The sequence below is a fragment of the Candoia aspera genome, chromosome 1, assembly GCF_035149785.1.
Source record: "Candoia aspera isolate rCanAsp1 chromosome 1, rCanAsp1.hap2, whole genome shotgun sequence".
Classification (NCBI taxonomy): domain Eukaryota; kingdom Metazoa; phylum Chordata; class Lepidosauria; order Squamata; family Boidae; genus Candoia; species Candoia aspera.
In genome coordinates, this window is record NC_086153.1 from 162437825 (window position 1) to 162462052 (window position 24228).

General features: G+C 38.4%; 1 protein-coding gene across 1 annotated transcript in view; it reads right to left on the reverse strand.

The window, feature by feature from the left end:
• PKHD1 (PKHD1 ciliary IPT domain containing fibrocystin/polyductin) overlaps positions 1-24228 on the reverse strand; it is a 282461-nt gene that overhangs the window by 146382 nt on the left and 111851 nt on the right. Inside the window, exons 29-30 of the mRNA XM_063301310.1 lie at positions 21439-21595; positions 13861-14073 (exon numbers count right to left, since the gene is read on the reverse strand). Of these exons, the coding sequence (XP_063157380.1) occupies positions 13861-14073; positions 21439-21595 (370 nt within the window). The remainder of the gene's footprint in view (positions 1-13860; positions 14074-21438; positions 21596-24228) is intronic.

Sequence of the window (24228 nt, forward strand, 5' to 3'; positions counted from 1 at the left end):
AGATGATCGTCTGCGAAGAACTGAGGGATTAAAAGGCCTTGAGGGAGAAATGTTCGTTCTGACAGTTTTCAAGACTATGGTCCCACCATAACCTAAAGAACCTTGGAAGCAAAACAGCTACTACACTTTATTCATGAGCAGTTTACACATATGACATCACTGGAGGGTGAAGAAAATAAAGCGATCAGCAACAAAGTTTATTTATTATTCTGATTTCTAACAAAGAAAGGTGAATAGACCAAAACCACAAGAAATGGAATTTGTAATTATCTTTTACCAAACTGTCTACAGTTGGAAATGCTCCCAAGTACTAAAATATGGATGGTTCAGTATAACTTCTCAATTATTTAATTCATTTTCTAAATTATTAACTGAGGACTGATTGGGAGAACAACTTCCCTGTTGCCAAAAAGACTGCTTGTATCAGTGAGACCAGAACCAGGAACATTAACATGAGCTCTAAAAATTGACAGAAACAAGCCTCTTATGTTATAGAATCAATAGTACAGCACACACTACTGCTTTATTACAAGTGCTGGATGTGTAATAGTAATGGCGGTATGCTCCCCTCACACCAGTTATTTATCAACAGCTCTTTTCAGGTACAACCCTGTACCATAACCAGATTTTTCTTTCTGTTACTCAGCATGAATGAGCAATCTGAAAAGACAAGAGGAATGGAATGAGAGAGAGAGAGAGAATAAGGGAAAGCAATTAAAAAAGGAAAGAAAAAGAAAAAATGGTAGAGTGTGGGTACTCAAAGGAAAAAAAAATACCAACGTAAACATTTATATTCAGTATTTCTGACATAGGTAATCTATTAAGAAAATTGATATACCTAATACGTTGTGACCAGATTTGAGTAAATTTATCTTTTACTGTAGAATTTTCCAAAGCTTTGTTGCTATGTCGATTTTTTCGGCCAGAGAATGTTTCTACGGTTCTAAAAATCAATGCAATCCAGTGAAAGACGTATTTTAATTTTCCAGTGTTTTCTAATAACAAATGTAGCATCCAATAATATAAACTGGATTGATTTCATACACTGCATCTACTTGCCTTCAAGATCAGTTTCTGGAGAGTTGCTGACTTAAAAGGAATTCTACTCCACCAAGACCTCCAGGGAGATTCACCCCTGGACCTGAAATCTCAAGCCATCTTCAAGAGACCCTATTGCGCTTGGAATAGGATTTAACTTTTGCGACAACGTTTATTATTAGATGAAGATATAGACCATTCTACAAATGTTATTAATGATCTTAATCAATCAGCTAATAAGGTAAGGATTTCCATCTGAAATCAAGTCTGTAATCTTACAAAATTCTCCATCTTCCCATTTATCTGTGCTGTATTAATCATGGTTAAAGGAATAGGTGTTTTCTCTCAGTGCAACAGACTTGTACAGAATTTGAACTAAGGTGTATTATCTTAGGCATAGTGAAGCATGACCCTACTGTAACAGGTTTAGGCAAATGCACAGTAGTGGTATAATCCTACTAGGATGCCATACTTCTTACAAGAGTACATGGGTTGTTCTTGAAAATTATCAGAAACTTCAGAAACTTGAACCAAGCCGATTTTGAGAGACAATTATCAGAAGTTGGTGATCCTAAAAAGTTCCATCGCATCACGAAGCAAACTTTGACTTTTACTACTTTTAAAGTTCTGAGCACTTTGGGATTAGAAGATGTGATGGATTATGTCTCCTGTATGAAAAGAAGATCTTTTTCAAGGTCCCACCAAGAACTAAGATATTTTGGGGAGAATCTGAAGTAGAGTCTTCTCAGTTCCTGCACTAAAGCTTGTACCTCCTTTGCAGGAAGACCAGCTTTGCTGCTCCCTGTTTGAACTTCCACTGGCAAGTGAGAGCACGCTTTTGATTTGCCAAAGTGAAATTTTGGCTGACGTTTCCTCATTGCCTGTTTTTCCATCAGCTGCTTTGGCTTGTATTATTTTTTATTTTCAAAAGTATAGTACAGTGCATTGGATCTAGAGGCCCACAAGCTAAAGGTGACAGATTTATGAAACCACTGTCTCCTTTCTATGAAAGGCAGGGGCTGTGATCAAAGGAGAAGCAGCTTAAAGTTTCTTTTTCTTCAGTCTGGGTCACTGCAAGGACTGTAGAAGCAGGTTTCCTGATTGCCTTCTGCCCAAAAGCTCTGGAAGAAATGTAACCACTAAAGTTAGCAGGGAAAATAAAGGCAAAAGCATTAGCGGCATTGTATTTCTTTTCAGTGCTGTTTTGTTCAGTGGTATAGCTTAAGCATTCCTATTCTCTGTCCTTCTCTCAGTGTAAGCAGCAAATTATTGATTATTAGCTTTCTTATACAGCTATAGGCCTTTGATGACTTGGTGCAACTATCCTATTTCCCAAGTCTTTATTTAATTGCCTTTATTAAAATAAATAAAACAAAATAAACTTTATTCTTTTTACTCCAGTGTCGGGTACTAGTATCACACATTCCAAAACCACTTGGGCCTGGTAGCCCTGGTTAAAAGTAGAAATTGGAGTTATTTGTTTACAAGCTTAGCCCTGGAGAGGAGAAGCATCCCCTCCAGACCCCAGGTGAAGTGGGGCACCTTCTCATTCAAAACAGGTGAGGGCAGCAGCATAATTTCCTGTAGGAGTTGAGCTCTTTCACCTGTTACAATAGCTACAGTCAGACACCTTGGAACTCAGGAAGAAATCTGGCAAACTTGTATTATAAGTTATGTGTTTGTGACAGGTAACCCCACCCAACTTCTCTATAAACTGTAATTTCATTTTTTCCCCTTAAAGTTCATTTGTATTGAATTGCTATATTAATTGTTAACTGCTTACAGGTAGAAAAAAAATATAAACTTTTAGATAATTATGTGAACAAATCAAATGTGTCCTTCTTCCAGTCTCACATTCCTTGCTTTTAGGACTAGATCCCAAGCAAGTTACAGTCATCATAGTCAAGACAGAAATCACAACCAAACACATGACAGAGAGCTCCATACAAGTATAGGGTTGCAGCAGTAATCCACAGGTCTCCTGGTAGTGGTAAAGATCTAAGAGTACTATCACAAATTCTGTGCTACAGAGTGAGATGTGTAAAGGTACAGATGGAAAAACCTGTATAGCCTTTGGAGGAGGAAACTCTTTCCAATTTATGTATGTGGAGGTAAAAATAAAATGCCAGGATAAAAAAGTGTGTGTGTGTGCACGCGCGCGCACGTATGGAGAAACTTTAGTTTCACCAAATCTATAAATAATTTATGGAGTGGCACCTTCTATAAAGTGAACATTTAGATCCGCCCAGATGCTACCCCAGGCCAAATTCTCTATGGGGGCAGCTTGTCAATGCAAACCAGATTTCTTGCTTCTACTTATGTGGTAGCTGACCTATGCAAACTTCTCATGTGTCCCCTCCAGTAAAATACAAAGTCTTTCCTTATTTATAATGACTAAGTTTTCTGGACATGCAGAATGAATCTATTCCTCATCCTTCTCTGCAACTAAGAACTTCCAGTATCCTGAAAGTTCTTTATATGTAATTCTCCAAAGCTTCTTAGTATCCAAAAGAAAAATGCTTCACAACAAGTTTTATTTATTTAGTATTTGCCAATATTTATATGCTATTTGCTCTCCCAAATCTGAAATGCCAGATTTTCTATTGCATCAGAGAACAGAATTTAGAACTTTCGTTCGCGTAGTCAAAATTCAATGTAATCTAACCCCAATCAAACTATTTTTATTTTCTCTCACCACTCTATATAATATCCTGGAAGTGGGATAAGGCGTTTCAAAGGATACTGTTACTCTTATGCTTGAAAAAGGAGAGACTTCAGGACTGCATGATGGGTATATTTCCTTGCTTATGCAATGTCATAGGTTATGAAACCTTTCTATTTCACCTCTGAAGGTCTTTACATTTCAAATAAGCATGTCTCAAACTTCAGTATTTCGGAGCAAGACAAATAATCATCTGTACAGAACTCAAATAAATAAAAGGGTTGACATTGTATTAGTAACATTCTTGAGAAGTGTTTCTATTAAATATCCAATACAGTCAACACAATATTTCAGAACATTCAAGCATATACACCTATAAATACAGCCACACAAATCATCCTTTCAGTTGCCTCATGTTTGTAAGCTCAACAATTCACTGTGGTTACTGTTCTTTAAAAATGACCAAAAAAATGAAATTGAAACTGTATTACAGCTTTTCCATGTAATGTAATCATTTCAAATACTACAATATAGTCTCAACAACATGAGAAAAAAAAAAGTAGTGTAGCATTTTCTGTACCTCCTGGTGTTTCTAGAAGAATGACTAAGGAAACCGAGAAGCCATTTGAATTAGATGAAAAAACAAAATACTTTTGTAATAATATTTTAATAAACAATACATTCCTGGCTTGTTTATAGATTCCATGAGCAGCTCAGAAACCATTTTTGTTTGTTTTATGTTTTCTGGGGAAGGATAGTAAAAGGACTAAATGATAGACAACCGATAATAAGACGGAATGTGGCAATCAACTATTTCACCAGTAACAATGAATCTGTTTCTAGTTGGCATATTAAAATTTTGAAGCATCAGCCTGTTCCCCTGCTCTCAAATTAAGAAGTATCAACTGTCCTAACAGTCAGGAAACCATGCTGAGACAAGGAGTAGGTCTCTAGTATTTTATTATTGCTACATTAGACAGAAAATCCTACCAAATTGAAGAAGCGTGAGAAAACCCAGGCAGATAAACCCCAAAAGTCAAGGCGCATCTGTTCTGTGTCTCTTTGAATGGCTGCTCAACTCCTCAGTACTACGCATGCGTTTTCCCCCCTGGATAGGGGCCTCCTCCTGCTCACCATCAGCGCTCATGACATCAACAAAAGATTAGACACTTTAAAGTTATTTGTCAAAAAAGGTGGTGGTTCTTAATACTTCAGTGAATAGCAACTCAGATCAGAATTGTAAGCCTGAGATTATTCTTCATGGAAGGAGATACTAACATTCTATCTAAGGTGTTAACAAATTCACTAGTTAGAACTTACAGCACGTTATCAGTTAGAACGTAAGTGTATCTCAAGTAGCATCTAGACACACACTGTAGTTTGCTATAGAAATACCAAGGAAAAACCTACACATGTGATTTTGAAAGAATACCAAGGCATTTTATAGAGTAAAAAGCACTGATGTTGGGAGAGGGAGATAGAGCCAGGAAAGTTGCTAAACTAAAAGAAGAACTAAAATTTTCTACATTCTACAATATTTAAGAAATATAGAGGCAGTTTAGCACTTACTTAATAAAATTCCCCTTTCTAGGTTTTATAAAGGATATTCTATAGATCAGTAGATATAGATCACAAAATTTGTTATTAGTGGTATTTACTAGTGCAGCTTATTCCAAAATCAATAAGTGTACATAGTCTTACAAGATGATAATAACTTAATCACAGAAAATATCTGCTACCAATCACTATGCTTATAGCATCCTTTTATTTAACAAAGAGAACAAAAAATAAAGATGGTCAGAACAAAAAATAAAGCTATCAATCAAAACAGAGCAATAATATTTAAGATGGTTCCAGAAAGCTTGCTTGACAATAGTCTATAATGGCTTTTAAAATGTATGGTATTTCTACCTAATGTTGTTTAAAAGCTAAACAAGCAATAGCGAACTCTTCAGAATGTATATTATGTATATACATGTGTGGGTGTGGGTGTGGTGTGTGGGTGTGGAGATGTCTGAATGTGTGTTTGTATATCTGTTTGTATGTGTGTATATATATTTATGTGTGTGCATATATATGTATGTATGTATGTAGATGGGTGTACACACACATACATACACACAAATAGAACTGGATCTGGACTGAATCAAATTTGAGTGGAACAAGAATCTAGTTGATTTTCCCAACCTAAGGAGGTAGCCTTGGAATTGGTAGGGCACTGCTGACATCAGGAAAAAAGGGTGGTATCAGCGTTCTGGTCAATAGCTTTACAACATTGAGATACTTCTGACCTTAAACTCCAATTGATATACTTAATTATTCTAGAGACTGAAGATTAGTCACTCATGGAAGGAAGTGCATTTTTCCTGATACCTGGAAAGGGATGGGATGTGTTGTACACTTCTCACTTTTACTAGTTGTATCACTACTTTCACTGATTATTTGTTTCTTTATTTCAAATCTACATCTACCCACTTCCATTTTGTAGCACAAAGCAGATTACAACATCTAAAATCCAATTAAAAGTCGCTATACCAGCTAAAATCATCAAAGCCAGAAATGTTAAAAACTTCATATCATATTGTCTAAATATAAATCAGAAGAAAACAAAGATAATTGCCCTCAATAAAAATTGACCCCCTGACCTGAATATTACACTAATGGAAAAAGAAGTCCAGAGGGTGCCAGTTCTTTTGTATGGAGTAGGACCACCAGGAGAATAGAAATTTGAAATATGGTTTTTCAGAAGATTAAAAAGCATGAGCTGAATGCATACAAAATGAGGCAGTCCTGCAAAGAACAGGTAACTTTGAGAAATAGCAAATACCATCAGGAAAAGAAAATAGGAATGTCTACCACAGAAGATATGCAGTGAATCTTACCTTGTATTAATTATACAAGACAAGAGTCAAGGAAATTGTAGCACAAGAAGACAGCGCATGTCCTGGCTGAAAACCCCGTGACTATAGTTTGGTAAAAATGCAATTAGATCCTCCAGAAAAAAATGGCACTAAAGAAGAACCTACAAGGCCTGAGTAAGGAGGTAAGCTTTCACACCCCGCCCAAACTGTGCAAAGGGAGTCAGCTTCAATGCCAATGGCAGTTGTTTCCATAACGTATGGCCTGCCGTGGAAGCATGCTTGTCCATTGGGTATTATTTCAAAAAGCTTCAGCTAGCCAATTGAAACCAAGTATAATTCACTGGATTGCTGGATTACTCTTCTTCCCAGTGAGCCTGCATCCAATTGGCCCCCCACATCAGGAAGCCTGCACATCATGCTAGACGCTCCCTCCATGTGATGCTTCTCCCCAGATAGTTTGCCAGGGGCCATGGAAAGAGCAGGGCCACATATTTGACTTCTAAGGCCTGAATGCTGCCAAAGAGTTCCTCATACTCATTAGGAGTTGATGATTGTCATGAAAAAGTAACTTCACCCTAAGGTGCAACGGAAGGAATAGTGCACTGCCACAATGTCCCAAAGCTTTTGCTAACCAATACGAATACCAATCTGATAAAATGCAGGTTACCGTCCAATGATCCTATCAATCAGATTGCTCCAATATGAAAGGAAGGAAGGAAGATGTGAAGAACTGTACATGCCTAATAACGACAGCAATTACAGCTTAAGTGGTTTCTTACATTTTCTATCATGGCCAGTTAATCTCCTGAGCTGTTAGTAAATGACACAGAGAGAGCAGGTTTGAGGAACATGAATGTAGGGCAAGATGATCATCCAAATGTTAAGATCTGCTTCCTATATTTGCAAGAGCTAAAAGTCGATCATAATGGAGGGGAATAAATGAAAAGAAAAAGGGGAGTGAGGAGGAGAGATCATTCTGCAGCTAAGTGTCAAGCCTAAAAGTTGGAAAGTATAAGCATCTAGCACACCCTAATCTGCCATAAACTAGTTGGCATGATATACATCTACATTACCATAGATGTTTAAATTGTACAAGTACATGGTACAAGTATACAACAATGAACCATTAAAATCAGGAGATACAGGAAGAAGCACAGAAAATCTATCAGTAACTAATATTGTCTTGCAAAGTTGGACTCAACTCAAACGTGCACTTAGCAGCACTTATTTACTCTCCAAGATTCAGGCTTTCAAGGATGTTGAATTTATTAATGAGCAGAAAGAAAGGAGTGTAGGTCATAGAAGAGATTGAAGGTGAATAAACTGAGATTAACGAAGGGAATAATATCAAGGTATTGTGTAGTTTCATGACCATCAAAGTATACCTTCAAGTCCACATGGCATTTTGGAAACTCTCTGGCATGCCATCCTCCACCAAGTTCCAAGTAACAAAACAGGACAGACTTATATGCAACACTGCAACAGCATTTATGCTGATGCTATCCACTAAAAACTCACATGAGTCAAAATTCTGCAAGTTCTTTCAGAGACCCAACCAGTTTAGATCAATTTTGATGGAAAGGACAAAAATGTGGACAAGGCCACCGAGCTAGTTTTCTCTCTGGAAACTTGTCAGGGGAGTTTTTTAGAGAATACATATGAACAGTGCCAGAGACATTGATAAATTTCCTTTCTGAACAATCAATAAAAAACCTTCCATCCTATTCAGGCTTCTACTGTGGATGCAAGGGCATAATTACACTGTCAAAAATTCAAGTTACCCCGGCTGACTGCAGCCCCCTTTAAGACTGACGTTGATTGGCATGCGGTTTATGGGTGGTGTGCTCTGAACTGGCAGGGGAGCTGGGCAAAGCCAAAGGCAACTGTGAACATTCTCAATCTACTCCGACCACCCGAGTGCCAAACTGCCACTCAGAGGGAATTCTGGGAAAACCCAGAGTCATATTAACATATCAAAGAGCGAAGCTGACACATTGTTATTAAACAATCAGATTCAGCCATCGCTGTGGAACAGCTCCTCCAAAATTTACTGTTTGAAAGGGAAACAACTGGAATTATACTCCATCCTGTCTACTCAGGAAAATGTTTCGAAAGCTTGTTTGTTTAATGATTTCAACCTATGCCAGCTGCACCTATTTATTTCAAAAATATAAGAATGTTGTCAAGTACTCCACTTTGTTTTATTCTATAAGCCAAGTTGGTCCTAACTTGGAACCTGGATGTGTTGGGGTTTGATGTAACCAGCATGAAGGCACAAAGCAAGTGTTCTCTTTCCTGTCTTATTTCAGGGGGTGGGGGGCGCTCCACCACCTTAGCACTAAATGGCGGATTACACACTTTGACTGAAATTTAATTGTACTCATGCAAAGGAACTGTGCTCAGACTGGCTGTAACTTTGCAGGAAGCCCAAGATTTCTTGCATCGTGCTAAAGTATTGAAACCAAGGAACATTTCCAGTTATGTTTCCTGGCCACACTGGTCTCTGTTCCTCAGCTTCCTAGCTTTGTTGTTATGATTCCCCAGCCTTCCACTCTACTTTCTAGCCTCAACTACAGACATTGCAACCAACAGATAGAACTGTTCTAAAAACAAACTGCTATCTGAGTGATGTTTTTAAGTTTGAGAGCATCATAAAATATGTTACTTATGTGAACACCTACATTGTATACAAATGCTTCTCTCTCTACCAAGGATTTCTGTGTAAGGGGGCACTGTCTGTAAAGGAACACTGGAAAAATCTGAATGAAAACAGCCCCAGGTGGCATTAGAGCCAAATACTGCAGTCTATCCTGTCCCCTAAAAGACGTGCTCCCTTTCACTGCTCCAGACCAACCAGTGCTACGAATTCATGGCTGGGGAGGGGATGTCCAGAAGAAGTAAAAAATCCCACCTTATTTCTGTCCCATTCCTGTGCCCCTCCCTTGCTGCTCAGTATTAGTGCCAGACAGTTCATTGTTGGGGCTGGTTTAGAGATTTCAACCTAAGCATTTTACAGAGATTTAGTAGAAGGGAAAAGTAGGAAAGTAAATAGTTGTTCATTCTCTCTTTTTGAAATGCCTGGCATAGTACAAGAATGAAAAATTGTCAGTTTCACAGCATACATTCCCCAGTACTAAAGTCTGACCCAGGGTGCTTATTATAAACCGTGCAGGGCTTGAAGAAACCAGTTCCTTTTTCTTCCAATTAGCATCCAGCCTCACCTAACATCAAAACATTCTCTGTATGCCGGAATTTAAAATTCAGAATTCTTGCTAGTGAATGAGAATTTCTAGGACAGATGTAGGGAGCCTTTGTTCTCTCAAGAACCTACATGGTATACAGGGTGAGAGCCAAATAACCATTTCTCTTTTCGCAATCCTCCTTTCTCTCATATATTCTCATTCACTTCCTGAAACCTCTTTACTCTCTCTCAAGCAGCAAACTACAGAGGAATGGAGGCTACTTCTTAGCAGAGGAGACAACTAATTTATTGTAGTGAGCTCTGAACACCAAGCCTATGGCCATCGTTTCACTCCATTTGTGGCTTTGCTTTTCCAAATGGCACTCAACTGTCCATGCCTGAATAGGCTTGGTGGTGGTTGTTGCTGCTGTTCAGGTGAGAAAGTTATTATTGGCAAGGGGGGAAAAATAGCCCACTGTCAAGCCCTACAGGGATAGCGAATTCAAGAAACAAGAACTTGGATTTCTGGTAAGATTTTATTACTAGTATGGTAATGTAGCAGACCCTCGAAAACTTACCAAAATAACTCCAAACAACTTATATCTATTATAATATTATAATATATTAACCACTTTTAACTATTAACTGTTATAATATAATAACCGCCCAGAGTCCCCTTTTCAGGGGAGATGGGTGGTGATAGAAATTTGAAATATAAATTAAATAAATAAATAAATAAATAAATAATAAGGCAGGCTGAGTCACTTTCTCACTCTTCAGCCCTCCCCTGGCCTCAAGAATCTTTCCTTTAAAGGCCCTGTTTCCTCCCTTAATTGCCTTGTTCCCTCCTTTATATACCCAAGATCCCCTCATTCTCTCACATCCACTTAAATTATTTTTGTCTTTCACTAAACATTGCTTTTCTATGGCTCCATTTTTCCTCCATTTCTGTCAGTAGTTGGAATTTACCATGTGAATTAAGAGCCAGTTTGGTCTAGTGGTTAAGATTCTGGGCTAGAAACCAGGAGTCTGTGAGTTCTAGTCCTACCTTAGGCATGAAAGCTGGATGGGTGACCTTGGGCCAGTCGTTCTCTCTCAGCCCAACTCGGTGCAATGTAGACCAGCCTCCTCATGCTGCACCCCAGGCAACATGACTTGTCATGGCTAAATAGTCTACACATCTGGCTGCTGGACATCACAAGGATTTCCCAGCAAGAAAAGCAGCATGAACACCAAACTGCTATGCCATACGATTAAAAAACAAACAAACATGTGAATTCACTATCAGAAGGAGGCATCACAACCCCAGAAATATGTAAGTAACAGCTAATGTAAAGGTAAAGGTAAAGGTTTCCCTTGACGTAAAGTCCAGTCGTGTCCGACTCTAGGGGGCGGTGCTCATCTCCGTTTCAAAGCCTTGGAGCCGGCGTTGTCCATAGGACACTTCCGGGTCATGTGGCCAGCATGACTCACGGAACGCCGTTACCTTCCCGCCGAAGCGGTACCAATTAATCTACTCACATTTGCATGTTTTCGAACTGCTTGGTGTGCAGGAGCTGGGACGAGCAACGGGAGCTCACTCCGCCACGCGGTTTCGAACCGCCGACCTTCCGATCGACAGCTCAGCGGTTTAACCCGCAGCGCCACCGCGTCCCTGTTAACAGCTAATGTAGTTAGATGAAATAAATGACTTTATTAAAAATTAAAAATTAACCCTAACTTCAAAAATGTCAGATTCATGGAGTTCTTGTCTGATCTTATTTGGCAGAGTAAGTAATCCAAATCATCTCTCCTCTGAACACAAATGTTCCCTCCATGGCTAAATAAACTTTTGGGTCATCCCCTACCTTCTGTATTTCAATATAGGAATTTCTGGCAAGGAAGTGGCTCTACTCTTGATTCTTATCCCAGAAGTAAAAGAACTTTTGGAAACCCAATAAATAAATAAATAAAGATTCTGTATCACAAACAGCAGTGATCTGTTGGAGCAGTGGTCAAGCAGAGTTTTTCCCTTGTGCATAGGTTGTCTAGAACCAGCATCACTCAAAATCTTTTGAGTTTTTTTAAGAAGAAAAAACAAACTGCTACAGCAAAATGAAATGACTACTAATACTTTTGCAGATCCCTGTCTTATGCCCTTTCCTGCACTCAAGGCTACTTTTGCTATGGGTGATTCCATCCAGCCAAACTTTCATTACTAACTCGGATGTTAGCACTATGATTAATACAACTAGATTCAAATCCACCAGAAAATATGTGGTTGGGTAGCAACTTCCAATATACTTCATGGTCTGTTAGACAGAACAAGGTAGCAACGAGATCAAGTAACAATGTAATGTTTGTGTTGTGTGCCAGTTATGCCCCTTCCTGGAGCAAGAGGCCCTTCAAACGGTCACTCATGCCTTGGTCATCTCCCATATAGACTACTGTAATGTGCTCTACATGCGGCTACCCTTGAAGAGTATCTGGAAGCTACAGCTGGCCCAAAATGCTTCCACGCAGGCAGTTTTTGGTGCCTCAAGATCAGCACATATTACTCCCTTGCTCCGCGAGCTGCATTGGATGCCAGTTTGCTTCCAGGTCCAATTCAAAGCGTTGGTTATCACCTTTAAAGCCCTATATGGCATGGGTCTGGGTTACCTAAGGGACCATCTCATCCCTGTTACATCAACCCATCCCACCCAGTCATGCAGAGAGGGCATGCTACGGACCCCGTCTGCAAGAGAATTCCATCTGGTGGGGTCCAGGAGGTGGGCCTTCTCTGCAGCAGCTGCCGCCCTTTGGAACATCCTTCCCCCGGAAGTGAGGTTGGCCTCCTCTCTTCTGGACTTCAGGAAATGGCTGAAGACCTGGTTTTGTCACCATGCCCGGAGTGGGGAGAGGAAGAGCCACTCTTGGGGTTGGTTGGTTCCCTAGTCCTGCCAGAACCGGTCTGGTCCCCTTTGGGTGGAATTAGATCTGCCATCACTTGGATTTTATTATATGTATATTTATTGATATTATTCTGATTTTATTGAATTTTATACTGTTTTATTGTGAACCGCCCAGGGTCCCCTGAGTCAGGGAGATGGGCAGTAATAAAAATGTGACAAATAAAATAAATAAAATAAATAAATAAATAATGGGCCACAAATTATACTATACAATAATGTTTACTAGTGTTAGATGTAGAATTATAAAGACATACATAAAGTACAATAGTAACAGTAAAAAAAAAAATGAAAAAGTCCCCAAACAGTCAATATATATAAAAATAAATTCAAAGACAAGGATAATCAAGCAACCCTACTAGCTAACATACAAAAACCTGATTAAATGCATTTCGGCTTATAAGCCTTCATCAGTAGTTGCAAATATAGGGTTATAATAATGCTGGAAAAAAACAAGGGAAAAGATATAAATAATCATATATCACAACCAATTAAAATAATGCAAATAAACTTAACATAAAAATAAAAATAGCACTTACATGAGTAGTATAATTAAAATATAATTTGTTATAAACTTCTGTTAAAAACACTCCACACCTTAAAATGATTAAATCCAAGTTTGAATTGTATTCTTAGTAGTAAGAAGATATTCAATTTATTGTTATAGATATACCTACATCCAAGCAGGTGCATAAGCTGGGTACCAAAATTTTCAGGGGGCTCATTTTGCAGTGGGTATTTTTTTTTTTTAATATATTAAGCCTAAATGGAGGCTGACACACCCAATTCTGAAATCATGCCCCAGTTTCACGGTGACCATCCACTGAAACCTAGCAACAAGTTTTCTGGAACTGTTGGGGACCCACAAAATTACTTGGAGACCACATACAGCCTCTGAGTTAAAATTGCCCACACTTGCAGCAGTACAAAATTTATACTACAGCATTTCTTAACAGCCTTCTTCACCATTAGCCATGATAGTTTAACCTGATGGAAGTTGCATTTCAGCAACATCTGGAGGGCCACTTGTTTCTTGCCCTGGTCTAAAACTCGGCAGAATGATTTGTGAAGGCCAAACACTTCTAAAAGTCTCATTATTTTTATTAAACCTGATCAATATTCATCACAACTATGAATTTTATCAAAAATACATATCCATTTGATAACACAAGCTTTTCTATAACTCACCATGCATGGAAAGGGTTCCATTTCTCACAGCCAGAAATTTCGCCCCATATGGGAAAAACTCTTTCGAATAGGCACTTCCATGGAGATGAATGCGGGCGATGCCACAAAAGGGCCTCTTGGGAGATCCAACCTGAAGTTCTCCTCCATCAGACACAAGGATATAATGAGCCTGAAGTTCTAGTGGTCCAGGGCCAATAAATGCAAGCTTGCCACCTTAAGATCAGCGACAATAACAGTAACTATGCTAAACAGTCATAAGATGTAACATGATTAACAGAGAAGGAAAGTGTTAATCACTGTGATTTTTCAGTAAAGAAAGCAAAGTTGATTTCCTAAACCTGGAGAACATGGGGTAATTCTCACTGTAACATTAGAAAGTAATTTGTTGGTAAAGACAGCAAACTGTTCTGATTCAGTTTACTTCCTCTTTGACTCTTATTTACTTCCTCCCTCTCATACACAGATCATATAATCAAAGGCTTGGTAATTTAGCCTTTAAAATACATTTAATTTCTTACTTTACACTTTAAGGCACATTTTTCTACTGAAGTAACCATCCATTTTAAATAAATGAACAAATAACTGACTGATGAGATCTCAGCTTAATCCCTGCTTTTCGTATTTTCAGTGTGGTGTTCAATACATGCACAATAACAGTTACAGGAAAAAATATATAGATGGAGACACTTATAGCTGGATTAAGGTTTTGCTTTCTACTTTGCATATAATAATGCCTGAAAATCTGAGGGAAATATTAGTCCTTCAGCTTAAAGCAGTCCTTTTGTGAACAACCCTTAGTATTAAGAAAGGCTTCCAGAATGTTTCATGAACTTGACTATGAGCCTTCAAAAATTAAGCCTCAGTTTCTCAAATATTGAATGTCTGTTCTCACCCCAATAGGTTAAAATGTTTGTCTTTAGGCTGAGAAATCCTTAAGAATTCAGCAAAAGGATTGTTGAAGTTTAGACTGGTTTCCACCATTACTTGGTTAAATGGAAAAAATAAATTAATTAAATTAAAAGGATCCCAGGAAAAGAATTGAGGTGTAGGGGCCTAACTTGACTTGAATGGCCTTTCCTATTTTATCACCTGTATATCTCACCTATATTGACATTCAACTCTACTTAGAAATACTCTGGAGTATTTCTAACACTCCAGAGTAAATGTCATACCCTTGTAAGTGCTGCCGCATCCCCAGCCACCAACAAATTCCTTTTCCCCCAAGAGTTTGCACAAAAGGTTCAACGGAACTCTCTATAAAGACAGCTTTCATAATGAAGTACAGAAAAATGTTTGAAATGACAGTATATTAGACACTTTAGATATATGTCATCATTTTAATACAGCCCAAAATGACAAAGACAGCCATTCCAGGTTAGAGTTAGAAACATATGCAGCATACATGTTCAGTACAAAAGTGAAAAACTACTAGTAGACATGAGTATGGACTGCAGAGGTTAAAAGCTTTTTGGTATTCTAAGGACAGCAATGTAACCTACTTAAAATTAAAACACAGAAGCCAATTATCATCACTACTGAAATATAATGAAGGTCCCTGACCTTTTTTTTCTCCCCCCAAATTGTGACTCATTGATGTGTCACTAATAGCTTAAAAAGGAACCAGCAAGCTACAGACCACAATAACACTTTTGTGCTTCAGATCTAACTGCAGTTGGAGGGATACATTTAATGCTTTTGTCCCCTCCCCTCTGTGTGCTACATCTATTATGTTAGTAAGATAATGACAGGTAACTGGGTTTCCAGTACACCATCCACTGTACAAGATACAGCTGTCTTGGATAGAAAGTCTTTTGGACATCAGACTGAAGCAGTGCCCTCTCCCAGCCATCCCCACCGGGAACTCTCTTTCTCCAAATTTAAAAGGCCCCCAATTGTGTTCTACATCGTACCCACCTGAACTTAAGAAATTTAGCCTCTCATAAATTTTGGCTTTAAATCTGAGCTCCTATAGGATTAGCCCATGCACAACAAGTCTTTCAGGTCTCCCTGAACATCCCAAAAGTGATGCCTTTTTGTGCTTTACTTCTCTGGAAAAGGTAATTATAAATCATGTTACTGTTTTTCCTCTCTTTGTTGGCCTCTAAACTAATAGATTTTGCTCCCGCACTTCGTTTTCACTATCATGCTAATATCACTGATAGTCAGACAAATAGAGATAACTTTCTTTGTTCCAGTTGCTGCTCCAAATCTGATTTTCCCTTTTCTTGGACTTTCCTATTTTGAATCAGTTTCCCAATCCATATGCTGGGAATCAGACATGTTAAATAAGATATTTTCCCTTTCACAAAGTTAATGATCGTTTTCCTATCATTTGCAAGAACACACAAAAAAAATCTGTTTGCTTAAGTATGTAAGATCCTTGTTGAGCAAATTGATTGACACTGCTTAAGAACTAAGCTTTTTTTTCCCTAAATCAGAGAGTCAAAGTAACTGTTCTCAGACAGCAAGATCCACTCTATGTCACACTTCAGTAGAAAGATCTTCAGATTTCTTCCTACCCATACTTGTGAGCACACATTTTTTAACATGTACCTAGGGATGGAAGACCTCTGACAACAGCTGACACAGCCAATGTCAATGCATGTGATAAAGTACAATCATAAATATACTTTTCAAGTGATATTAAAAATCTAATTTCTTTTTTCCCCAGTGGGCACTTTTTTTTTCTTACTGTCATTTTTGAAAAATCCAGACATTACTAAAGAGAAAGCTAATGCCTGAGTGATAAAGATGTCCGTAAAGTAAGACAGGAAGAACAGCTACAACTGGCAAAGATTACATTCCAGTCTATTAAGCTAATTATAACATTTTCAGAGTTTACAGGCATTTATGTCTAAACAAATAAATGACATATGTGTGTCAACTGCCAGCCTTCTCCCTTTCTGCACTTTATTAATTTATAATAAATATGAAGCTTTTACTCTACAAAGATTACACACACACACACACACACTGCTTTCTTGTTTTCATAGCACTTAACCTGTTTTCCAAGAGCAGAAAATAATGAATGCTGCTTAATCAAAGTATTTGGCTCCAACTTTTCTACTGTTTATTATGGCTACCCAAGAAAGCAAGGAATATCCTACATATTACAGTAGGGTGATCCTGAAAAATAAAAATGAACTCTACTTATCATAATTATGATGGTCTTTCCACCAAACTAAATATATAATTCAAATTTAAATATGTAATTATACTCAATTATATCAACAATAATTGCTTTGATACAGTAAAGGGGGAGACATTTTTCATCGTGTTTCTTCTTCCCAGGAAGGAGATTAAAAGAAACATTCTAGAACTTCCCAGAAGATATCAAATCTAGATGTCATCTCTAGTGAACATTTGCTTTGGATTGTAACAGCATCTGATCATTTGATGGTAGGGGAGTAGACCAAGGTGAAATCTCTACTGCCAGAATCCAGAGAGCATAAATGAAGCCCTACCGTGAAATGCATTAGTATCCTAAGTAAGGCAGAGATAACGGTACAGGGCATTTAACCCTTCCTTCTTCCATTTCATCTTTGTTTCTCATTCATGTCATCTCTGGCATCACTGACATAGTACATATTATGCTACTTACTAGTGGCCACAAAAAATATCAGCAGGCAGCTGCAACACCCTTTTGGCTCTACTGAAAGTTTAGCCAAATTAGCCTTTCTTTTTTCCTTTTTTGCTTCTTGACAAAACAACAACAACTTTTGGAAATTTGCTTTTAAAAATCCACTGTATAGTTCAGAATTAAGAAATGAGATGGGGCAGTCTCTAGGGGAATATAGTCAAAGAAAAGGTTCTTCGGTATAGAATGCTTATAGAAGATCTATGGATCATAAGAGTGGGGACTTCCACCAAGCACCCATGGAAATGATATCTGAATCTAAACTGTTCAGAATAACTGAAAAGAAAGAGGAATTGAAAGAGAGGCCAAACAATTTTATTTAGACATGTGAATTTCCTGCGAAATATTCAGCATGTCATTTCTATAAATCCTTGTTCAGATGATCCAGCTATGGGAATTTCAGAGAAAGTAAAAATAACATGATGAAAATTTGTCTGCCAGCCTGCCTATGAAAGCGTTGCAGATTTCTCATTAGTAATACCAGCCTGTCTAACTTCATATACTTGTTAAAGGCAAGCCCTGGAAAGTCTTGCATTACAATGAGTCAAAGTGTTTTTTTTAATCAATGACACATTCATAATGCAGTAATGGTACCAATTCCGGTTCCCAATTCATCAAGGCATTTAAGTGGGTGCTGCATTTTTAATATGCAAGGGTCCTCATTAGGATTAATGAAACTCAATGTGTGCTTAAAGTCAAGCAGCGTATGAAAGCACTTTTCTGGATCAAAGCCTCCTTCCCACTCCGAGTTGCATACAGGCAGCTGCTTGAGCATTCTCAGTCAGAAATAAACTCCCCAAACTGATGCCGATGCTGCTCGGCCATCTGCATGTGTGCCCATCTGTTCCGATGGCATGTGATCTCTTGCAAGCTGCTTGGACTCTTCCCTGAGAGGACCAGTGCCAAGCAATGGTGATTTAATCAGCAGCTTGAATACAGCATCTTGTTTGGAGTAAAACTGCTCCACGTGAACCAAACTGAAGCAGCATTGTATTTGTTGCACTTCATCAGTTGTGGCTGTGCCTGCCAAAGAAAGCAAATGCCAGAGTAGAAAAAAGGTTATGACCATTGCATACTGGCATTTATGCCTGGCAGGATCAGCAGCAATGGTAACAGCTGCTGTGGAAACCTATTTTTACCCACATGGACTTTTTTTATAGACTTCAGAGAGACAGAAAGCAGAATCAGACCCACCACCATGGCAGTTGATCACTTCCTTGATTAATGGAGCTACTAGATCTAGTCGCAAGTGCAAGTGGAAGCACAGGACTTAAACTGACAAAGGGATAGTGGAGCAGATGAAAGACACGTTCGCAAGAGATAGGTCCACTTTGTGACATTCTCACGTCCTTCCGTTAGAAGAATCCTGTGACCATTTAAGACAGGGCTGAAATAAGGTTAAGACCAGTGGTACTAATATCTCACCAAAATCCATCCTGAAAGTTTAGCTTTTCAGATAGAAGTATACATAAGCATCTTTATACTTCACAGGACTTTTTTGTGTGGTGTCCTGAAAAATATAGGTATAAATAATAATATTGCTGTATATAGTTGGCAACTAAAGAGGGGAGGGAAGAGCTCTGTCTGGAGCAGCAGTTTGATTTCCAAACAGCAGATGAAGACAAAAGAGCTCATTTCAAAGATGATTTTCCAGTTTCATTTATTAAAATACCCCTATCTAAAATTATAGAGGTGGAAGCAACCTACAGACACAAACCCCTGCCAAATTCTGACCTATCGCATATTCTCCATGGTGGGTTAAGGCATCAGAGGTAATAAGACAGCAGTTTCTTCTTCATGAATTTCTCTATTGTATTATCCACTGTTTTGATCCTCTGCAGTGTTATTATCTGCCACTTTAAAAAAGGATAGGCTAAAAGGTTTTTGTTATTCTTTTAAGCTCAAGTGAAACCCTTCTGCAGCAATGAACAGCACTGCTTTTCCATAAAAGTAAATGAACTAGCAAGACTCCGCGCAGCCTTTCTGCTAGGTTAGAGTTGGCCTGCCTGTAGCACAGCTTCCATTCTAGTGGATTCACACCCCACTTTTGTTTTTAAAAGTTAAATCTCTCAGTATGGGGCAAGGGTGGATGTTGTGACTTCAGCAATGCCCCATTTGGTGCACAGCCTGCTACTTGACACACTGCCACTGGCGAGGCTCATTTTGAACTGCATTATGATAATGTTTTATAGGACAATTTGTGAGCTAACTCAGATTGTGGCTCATTTGAATATCTCTGGCCCAAGTGCTAGTACATCTTCCTTTGTCTTCTCTCTCCCTCCCTGCATCCCCACCACCATCACCCCCGGCTCCCTTGGTTGCTTGTCTGGATAATAACTATTACCAAGTGGGAGGTACCGCAACCATCCTTTAAGAAGTAGAAGCAGGTTGGTTGAAAAGTCCAACGTCCTAATTTAAAACAGTTTCAAGTTCCTTTGCTCTTAAAGAAAGCATCACAGTCAGTTTGCTAAGACATTTGCTTCAGAAGACAATACAGGGCTCTCCACTATGGAATGGAAAACAGCATATGAAGAGGATTCTTTGACATATTTAGCACGAGACTACGAGTGTGTCAAGAATGTTACTATTCTGTATTCCTAAGGCCATTTTTCACCTGACTGTGTTCAAAAGGCTATTTTAATGAGTTGATAAGGCATGCTTTCCTGAGTTCATGTGGCTGTATCATCCAAATAATACCATCTGAAGAAATGTTTTGCATATCTTTCATAAAGCCAATAAAAAGGAAAATATTACTTTTCTCAGTGAGCCATTTTGTATTCTTAAAGTTAACAGTGCAAAGCTCCTGTGCTTAGAGATTTCCTCCATTATACAAAGCTCTTATCAAGCCATACTTGGAAATTCTTAAAGGAAAGAAGAACATGCCCCACTGCATTCAGTATGTTGCTGTATTTTAATGTTTTCCTGATATAGCAATTGTTAGCCAGATAATGTTGTTGTAGAATGGCATATCTATGCCTAGAGACGATACGGGCAGGACACAAGCTAGTCCTCCTGACATGCAGGAAGAGTTTTCAGATGCAGAAATATGGGGGGGGGAGGGGGGAGTGTTTGCTGCTGTTTAATGAGTTTATTTAATAAAACAGCAGAATAGGACTGAACATCAGGAAATTATTTAGAAGAAGAAAGCAGTCAGACAATAGAGGGGTGGCAGATGCTATATAGCCAACTGTTTGGAATGATCTAACACTGGATTTCCTACACAGAGCAGGGAATTGCTCTTAATGATCCAAAAGGTCCCCTCCAACTTTATGGATTCTATTCAACACACTGGCTTAAACTGTAAAATAAGTTCCTTAAATTCACAACTTCACAAACAGAAAGTTTGCCTTCTCTCCTTCCACCATCTTCCATTCTTCATTCTACACCAGGAGGGGGCTCCAAGTCTCTAGTGTGGGTTTTGGAAATCTATAAAAGGGGAAATAACAGGATTTTTCTTCCATTTAACTTCCTTTGAATTTATCTTAGGATTCAAAACCCTGGTAATTTGACATGATAAAAATAAGGGCAGTCACCTCAGTACATCAGCAACATTAATTGTCAGTAACAGGGTCCATGTTGTTCCATCACAAAGTGAGTAATAATGTTATTATTACTACAGCACTAATATTACATCTTTATATGTAGGTGTGAGCAAGGGAGTATCTCCAGTAGCATTGAATAATTCCATGGAGGCAGGATACTTTCTGCTAATCTTGTTCAATCATGTTTACTTTGTCTGGCTGGCTGTGGGTGTACACACACACACACACACACACACAGAGGAATGACAAATAAATATGATTTAACAAAGGTTAGCAGGAAAGAATTTTCCCAATGTTTCCTACATTTAGTACTGACTAGTATTCTCATTCAGGTTTCTCTAACAATGAAATTCCTTCACTGGAAAAAAGGGCTGGTCAGAAAAAAAGAGAGAGTCAGACCTTTGAGGTGAAGCATATTAAGAATGCTTGTGTTAGTATCCAATAGTAAAATATGTCCTCTTTCTACTGTGACGTTATCGCCATCTTGTGGTGGGTGCCCATTAAGCCAGGTAGTGTTCTTTGACCATCGTCCACAAAATTCAATTGGGAAGGTGTTCTAAAGGGAAACAGAAATCAAATCCATTAGCAACACACATTTTGCAGGAAAAAAAAATAACACAGCTGGATAGATCATACAATCCTTATTTTATATGTCTGTTTGGACTTGAGTACCTCATTTCATTTTTTTCTAACTTGTGAGTCATCCTGTGGCAAGCTGACACTATATACGTCAAATTCAGTAACCTCCAGTTAAATAAAGAAATCAGGAGCAACCTCAAAGACAATTTACAAGAACGAAGACTAAAATACAAACAAGGATTTAAAGGATTTAAAGGATTCAAAACTTCCATGGAGATAAAACTATTTCCAACAAACAATTTTAAAATACTTCTGGACAACAAAGTGTGTAGTATTTTACAGGACATGAGAGAATGAAGGAAAAAAAAGTATTTGCCTGATGTCACAAATCAACCAAGTAGGAAGTTGGAAGACTTCTCTGAGGAAGGCATTCCATAGCTGCATAACTGCATCTAAAAGAAACTGCTATCAAATAACCACCCATTCAATTATGACACTTGGAACAGGGCATCTGATAAAGTTCTCCAAGCACAGGAAGAGATTATGGGAAGAGGCAATCTTTCATACATGTCCATTATTTCTACTATCGATCCACAGATTTCCATTATATATATTGGGCTTCTAAACATCATGCAGTTTAAAATCTTACATAAAATAGGAAAACCCAGAAAAAGTGAAAACATGATTGCAGAAAAATCAAGCTTTACACAAGTGGCATCACAAATGCCAACACAATTTTATTTGGCAGGAAAGATATTAAATGAAAATAAAACTAAGTAGAAGAAAGAAAGACACACACATGCATACAGCAGGCTTGCAGAATAAAGTGGATAAACAAGGAAGAAATCTAAAACTTGATCTGTCTATTCTATATTCCATACACAGCCAGAGGGAATATGTGCAGTGCTTTAGATTCAAGGCCACACAATCCCAGGGAAAGATGTGGTTGCTTGGAATTCCAGACAAGTGCTGTGTTTGTGCCTCCATGTGCTCTGAAGCGTCTTTTAGGATGCAACCCAAAAAACATTACTACCTTAAGTGCTAATTTACCTTGTCTCTTCCTACTTTTGATTAGCCACAAGAAACTGAACCAAAGAAATGAAACAACTGGGGTGGTGAATGGAAAGCTTTTCTTTCTGAAGACAGAAAGTTTTGTTATTAGGATACTTCTCTGAGAATATCTGTGTGTCAACCAAGAGTACCTGAGGGAGTGGCTGTGTTGACTGGGAGGCTGTGTAAATGCAGAGAAAAAGAAGAAAATCCTGGCCCTGATTGATGTAATGGAATGCCTAACAGAGTTTGGAACACAAAGGGGCAGCAAGACATTGAGGGGGGAAACAGAGATGTTACAGGAGATTTGATAGGAAGGGGAGACTGTGAGAAAGAGACTCAGAGTAACTCTGCCTTAATTACACTAGGTAAAAGTTGTGCAGGAGAATTACTTGGCTAGGCTTTCAGAATTCTGTTCTATTACCCTACCAGCAATAAAGATCTTTCCAGAAATCTAAGTGGTCCTCGTTTGCTGAGCTTGCCAGCCTTGCAGAGTTTGATAATTGACTTGTATGTGAAGAGAAGGACATTCCTCTTAAGCACCAAGGGATCTTGGGAGACCTCCCAAATATCTCTTCATTGCTGACTCTATGTTCAGACAGATGGCTGATCCCTTCTCAAACCTTGCCTCAGAGGTGATTTCATGAAATTTTAAAATAACTTCAAGGAGACTTTTTCATTGGAACAAAGTGACTGCCATACAGTGGACACAAACATTTTATAAGCTTTACCCTGATAAGCATCCTTTACAAAGTTATATGATGTTATCACAAGAATGCCACATTGGATGTTACTTTGAGCAAGTTAAAAGGACTCAGCTTAACACCTGTGAATTTCATTTTACAGTGTTCATCTAGGGTCTATTATTTTTTTCCTGAAAACTTTTGTAACTACATTTTTCAGCAACTTGCTTATGGCCCCTAATTCATATATTATGATAATGGTATTGACAATGATGTCAGTGTTTTTTAAAAAAAGTTTTCAATAAGAGTTACTTATATTGCTTTACAAAATGTGTGACATTCTTTTACACGCCAAAGAAATATATTGCTGAGTTAACCAAAATCTCAGCAATTTTTTAACCTTATTTCCTTCTAATTACGAATCATTTTTGTTCTCATACAACCTGGTTTCACAGTCACTCAAGCTCTCTCCTAGAATGCAGCAATCACTTGTATACTGCTTTAATCTACCTAGCAATGTGTCATGTTCACTGATTCAATGTAGTTTATACATCGTAACGTTTCACATGCCATGGTGCTGACGCGCGTTTCTGTTTGGGAGGGAGCTGCTGTGAGACCTTGTACCAAGCTTTGTATGCGAAATCAGTACAATGGAATGTGTTCGGGTTATGTGCTCTGCTCAAGGCCTTTTCCCACAGACCATCAGAAACCGTTAGGAGCACCTGGGATTGTGAACTTGAGAAGACTCTGCGGGGGGAGGAATTTCATTTGCACCGAGGGTTTTTAGTTTGAATTTGGCGCGCATTCATCATTCTCAGCTTTCTCTGTGATCCTGCATACTATTCTTTAATAAATCAGATATCTTTGAATTCCTGCT